This window comes from Adiantum capillus-veneris, chromosome 27 (genome assembly GCF_014529385.1).
Source record: "Adiantum capillus-veneris isolate H3 chromosome 27, ASM1452938v2, whole genome shotgun sequence".
Classification (NCBI taxonomy): Eukaryota; Viridiplantae; Streptophyta; class Polypodiopsida; order Polypodiales; family Pteridaceae; genus Adiantum; species Adiantum capillus-veneris.
In genome coordinates, this window is record NC_140957.1 from 8,823,391 (window position 1) to 8,828,796 (window position 5,406).

The window sequence follows — 5,406 nt, forward strand, 5'->3', positions numbered from 1 at the left end:
CTTGAAGCTCATTGGACCCCTCCAGGCCTAGCCAATCACAAGCAGGAGCCATTACAAGCAACATGGGTAGCCTTGGGACAAGTGTCCCCCTTTCCCCTTTGAGAGAGAGGACTTGATAAATGCAAAATCAATTAGATAATTCAAGTAATTTATCATTGGACCCCTTTGAAGCCTAGCCAATAGGCTTCAAGCAACACATGAAGGTAACATGGGTAGGGACCTGACATGTGTCCTTGCTGCCTCTTCAAGATGGGGCTTCCCTTGTGTGTGTGAGTGGGTGTTCTCTCTCTAGCCCCTAGGAAAAGGGCTCGCCCCCCCTCTTGTAGGAATGCTTTTGACTTTAGGTGATCAAGCACCTTACTCACCAAGCATGACAAAGCACTTGAACTAGGGGGTGTTCCCACAAGCATCTCAGGCAAGCTTCTCAAGGCACCTCAAGTACCTTAATCATGCAGCAAGTCAAGCACCTCAAGCATGACAAACACCTCAAGCACGACAAGCACCTCAAGCAGGACAAGCACCTCGAGCTTGGGCCGGGTTCCCACCTCAAGCTCAGCCCTAGCTTACCTAAGGTCAAAGGACTTTTTCACACATTTATTGGAGGTCTTCGTTGAAGCTAACCCTAAGGTCTTATGCTCCATTGGTTAGCCTTGCTCTTTGATAGACCATCTCCCTTTTGGGCCCCTTTACCATTGGCCCCGTGTTGAAATAGATCTATAAGCACATATCTATATCTTAACACTTGTTCCCGTTTATTCTCCCACATTAAGTGATCTGGGGCCACATACCAGGAATACCTTGGGACTTCAACAGGAAGAATGATTCTATCTGGCTAGAATCGGGAGTTGTTGAAGTGGATGTTTGTTTTGGTCAATCTTGATGTTCATTCATATCCTTGACTGGAATGAATGGTACCCGGCCGGGTGGTGTACCCGTCTGCGGCGTCATTGAAAAACAGCCTAGTCCGGGGAGGCCCGATGCCAATGGGAAAGGGGCGGTTGGATGATCTATGGATCATGGGTTTTTGGGAGGAATATGTGCATAATTAAGGAACTTGATTGAATTGTTTACATGGAAAAATTGAACCTGGAAAGGCTAGGAACCATATGGGCTATCCCGCTCGTCCAACCCACCCCGGACTGTAGCTCCACCTCTCAGTATAATTTTTAAAAGGAACTTAAAGGTAAGAATAAAGCCTTTTCCACACTGATTAAATGGGAATTTTGTGAAGGAGCTACTCTGGAGAAGCGGTAGAGGCCTTAGTTATCTGGGACCTGTTGAGGAAGGATGACAAGGTATAAGTGTGTTTGCTTGTATACCTAAGATACATAACATGTTGGAAAGGTGGGAACATGCCTGATAAGTGTACATTCCAAGGATATGTAACAACTGCATGATGTAGTGGACGGTTTGACATGTCTTGAATTGATTTCCTTGCTTTCAAATTGTCTATATAGTAGGATAATACGACCTTGGAAATATACACTTACCGAAAGGTTCAGTGGGCAGGCGGATCCAGAGGGTTAGATGGCCGAAATTGATCACCAAATTTTATGTTTCACTAAATAAGTCTTCCAAGTGGGAAGGGAATCCGAGTTGGGGAATGGGAATAAAAAATATGGGAATTTGAGGGATTATGAGTAGTAAGTAACAACACTCCTCTTAACGGAACGTAACAATTGCCATGCCCGACACTGTGTAGGGAAAAAGGAGTTGTCATCCTTGAACCAAGGAGGATCACTAGAGTGCTTCAACAGTCGGCCCTGGATGATAGCACAACCTAGTCTAATGACGTTGAGAGTTGGGACAAATGAGGAAATGGATATCCACACAAGGGAACTCGAAAGGCTTTGGATTGTTTTGAGACCCGCATGGGTCCTCATTGGAATAACCATCTACACAATGGGTCGCACGCGAGCCTTGTATTCGTTGACATTCCCACTGGATATCCCCTTGCACCTCATCCTTTGAAACCAGCCAAAGCACTCTCTTTGTGTTGGATCTCTGTGATCGAGCTGTGTCTTCAAATTTTGCCTTCAGAAAATTAACAACATCAGCTGCACCCATCATCGGTGCCCCATCTGGTTTCAGCTCCATGTGTTAGTGTTCTCTTGATGATAACACTAGCTCCATCGTGCTCCCCTTTTCCATGTCCCGATGCGGAGAAGTTCCACATCATGTGCAAGCCTGTCAATTGATGGTACCTGGAAACAAAGTAAAAAGGTCGCCGTGCCTTGACTTGCGAAGCTGCTCCATCTGACCACACCCAATGATAGCGCAAACGGTGCCCTTGATCTTTTAGCCACCTGTCATGAAGCATAAAGCAATGCTTCACAAACAAAGTATCATGCTGCCTATCATCAGATATGTAGAAGTGCAATGTCTTCTCTACGACACATCCCAAATTTCTAACATATATGATATGCACAAGGATTGTTACTTGTGTTGACCACCAATGCATCAAATGTATTTCATTCTGTATTTTGAAGGGGTAATTTTCCGCAGATTCAATTACTGACACAAGAACATTGTTAGGAAATTTAAGCATACTTTCCTTAAAATGTTGTGCCTGCCTCCGAAAGATGAAGTTGCCCTTGATAAACTGTTTCACTGGATAGAAGGGCAACGTGGTCACCCCACATTAAAATAATTCCCCAACCAAGCATTTCTTTGCATGGAACTCGTTGTCAACCGGCTTTGGACACAAGATGGACTCCCACAAACTACTTGTGTGCTGCCATACTACCTGATTTGCAGAGCACTTAGCTGCATCCTTAATGCTACAACACACGTCACATCTGCAATTATGAGCTTTTCCATGATGCCCAAACTTATTTTGGCGCATGTGATTGAAAGCCTCCTTGAGGAATAGCATCTGCACATGATACACACAGCAATAAGTATACCGTTCTTTTAGCTTTCGAACAAAGAATGGCTTCAGGGCCTCAAAAGACCTAAGAGACAGCTCGATCGTGGGGTGCGTTTGTTTGAAACTCTTGTACAGTTCCACCTGAGATACGAAAACAATGTAGGTTACAATCCATGAAGATTACACACAGATGCAAGCTTTGAAAGTTACAATAACCAGACCCAACAGTTAGTATTAAAGTTCCAAATTTGGTAATGAGAACTCAGCTAGCAGTGAATTCAGCAAAGTACCAGCCTCAAAGACTTGTTACTCTGCAAATAGCACCAAAACCTTTGTAAAGTACCAAAATCAGAATTCAGCTAGCAGAGAATGCGGCACACTACCAGCCTCAGAGACTTGGTACTGTGCAAATACCACCAAAACATTTGTAAAGTACCCAAATCAGAATTCAACTAGCAAAGAATTCAGCACACTACCAGCCTCAAAGACTTGGTACTGTGCAAATAGCACCAAAATCTTTGTAAAGTACCAAAATCAGAATTCAGCTCATAGAGAATTCAACACACGACCAGGCTCAAAGACTTGAAACTGTGCTAATAGCACCAAAACCTTTGTAAAGTACCACAATCATAATGCAGCTAGCTGAGAATTCAGCACAGTACCAGCCTCAGAGACTTGGTTAAAAAATTTGGTCTTTTTGTCTTCTTTTAAATATGTCCGACGAGTGTGAAAGTGTGCAAGAATTCACATGCAAAAATTGTGGAAAATTAAAAGGGCAACATAAAATTGGAGAGGTGGGCCCGTTGACCAGGGGATACGATTCTACGCATGTAAAGTGAGGAGGGGGTGTGATCAGCATAAGAGAAGGGTAGATGCTCCACGTGGGGTGCAAAGGCCACCATGTGTGCACCGATTGAAATCAGCACATCCATCACTCCGACTATTGCAGGTCCTTCCAATTGCGTGCTCGAAGCAAGGGAGTGTCTCGGAAGTACATAAAATGCTACATGTGAGGGTTAGGCATCGACATACGGAACCACCTTTCTTCCGCTTCCATACAATGCTTGAGAAGGTGCGAGGGTGAAGATGCTAGCGATGAGGGTGTAAGGCACACTTCCCATGGGTCCCCAAATAAAAGTTGCTCTGGTACTACTGTGAGGAGTAGTGTTGCTAATCCTTGATTAAGCACTTAAACTTCATCAACAAGACTGAAACTTGCATCCAAGAGACTAGGGAAGATTTTATTTTTGGTTGAATTGATTGATGAAAGTGTGATACAAGAGCCCCTCTTATAGGAGATAAAGAGACACATGTGAATAGGCATGCCGATCACGTAGACACACGTTGGCGTGATGCTATGCGTTCACGATATGAAAAACCATGCGAATGGTTGATGTGGAGAAAGTGTGTTGGGAGTGTCAAGCTCATACAAAAAGACTGTTGCTTTTGAGTTCTTCTTAGAGAAAAAACAAGCAATTGCGATCACGTCTTTCGTGCGCGTAGTTTTTTGGTCCAAACTACTTTTCGGAAGTGGTAGAAGGAAGAAAAGTCAACTGGGAGTGTTCTCACCAAGTGTCGTGGAGTTTTACAACCCTTCTGAAGCTAACGGAGCAATCAAAACCTCCATCCGGCGATACAACAAAAGTTACTTTTCTGGGGCTTCTTTTGGATGAAAAGAAAAGAGAAAAACAAAAATAAAAGAAATCAAGCGGATAGTTCTGCTTCTTTATAAGAGAGCCTAGAGATAGAGATAGGGTATCACAAGCTAAGAGTTTTAGGATGCTTGGGATCAAACAAGGATGAAGGGTTGAGGTTCCATTCAGGTGTTAGATTGGGTTTTGTATCAATTTTTTGATAATTAAACACAGGCTTGTTAGGATTTTAGTGTAGAGTTCCTGTGTATTTTGGCTCAATTTTTCTCAAATTTGTGTAGCCAAAGATGCCGCTCCTATCCGGCTAAAGTAAAACTCTTCTTCTGGTGCAAGATTTGTATAGTTGATGTGGAGGATGTGTGTTGGGAGTGTCAAGCTCATGCAGAAAGCATGTTGCTTTTGAGTTGTTCTTAGAGGAAAAACAAGAAATCGCGATTGTGTATTTCGTGTGCGTAGGTTTTTGGGTCCAAACTACTTTCCAAAAGTGGGAGGAGAAAAAGTGAGCCGGGAGCTTTCTCATCAGGTGTCCCCCCTTTTGAAGCCATCTTAGTTGTCAAAACCTCCATCCGGGCAACACAACAAAAGCTACTTTTTTGGGATTTCTTTTTGACAAAAAGAAAAGAGAAAAACAACAACAAAAGCAATAAAATGGATGTTTGTTTTGTTTTTTATAAGAGAGCCTAGGGATAGAGATAGGGTCACAAGCTAGAGTAAGAGGATGCTTCGGATCAAACAAGTTTATACTCCCATTTGTGCAATCAATAAAAGTAAATACTGCTCCCGTAACATGTGGGGGGTAAAACCGGCCTGTTCAACTACAAAAGGGCGGTAAACCAAAACTTTTACCCACTTTTATGTCGTCTAAACTTTACCTGCACTTAATGA

At 43.2% G+C, this 5,406-nt stretch overlaps 1 protein-coding gene across 1 annotated transcript; it reads right to left on the bottom strand.

Annotated features, from left to right (window-relative positions):
* Nucleotides 1-1,641: 1,641 nt before the first annotated feature.
* On the bottom strand, nt 1,642-4,113 carry LOC147421477 (uncharacterized). Its single transcript, XM_086503569.1, has 4 exons — nt 3,688-4,113; nt 3,160-3,180; nt 2,955-3,010; nt 1,642-2,875 (listed from the first exon to the last, which is right to left on the bottom strand). The coding sequence occupies exons 1-4, from the start codon at nt 3,799-3,801 to the stop codon at nt 2,743-2,745; spliced, it is 324 nt and encodes a 107-aa protein (XP_086359695.1). The 5' UTR covers nt 3,802-4,113; the 3' UTR covers nt 1,642-2,742.
* Between the last annotated feature and the right edge of the window lie 1,293 nt (nt 4,114-5,406).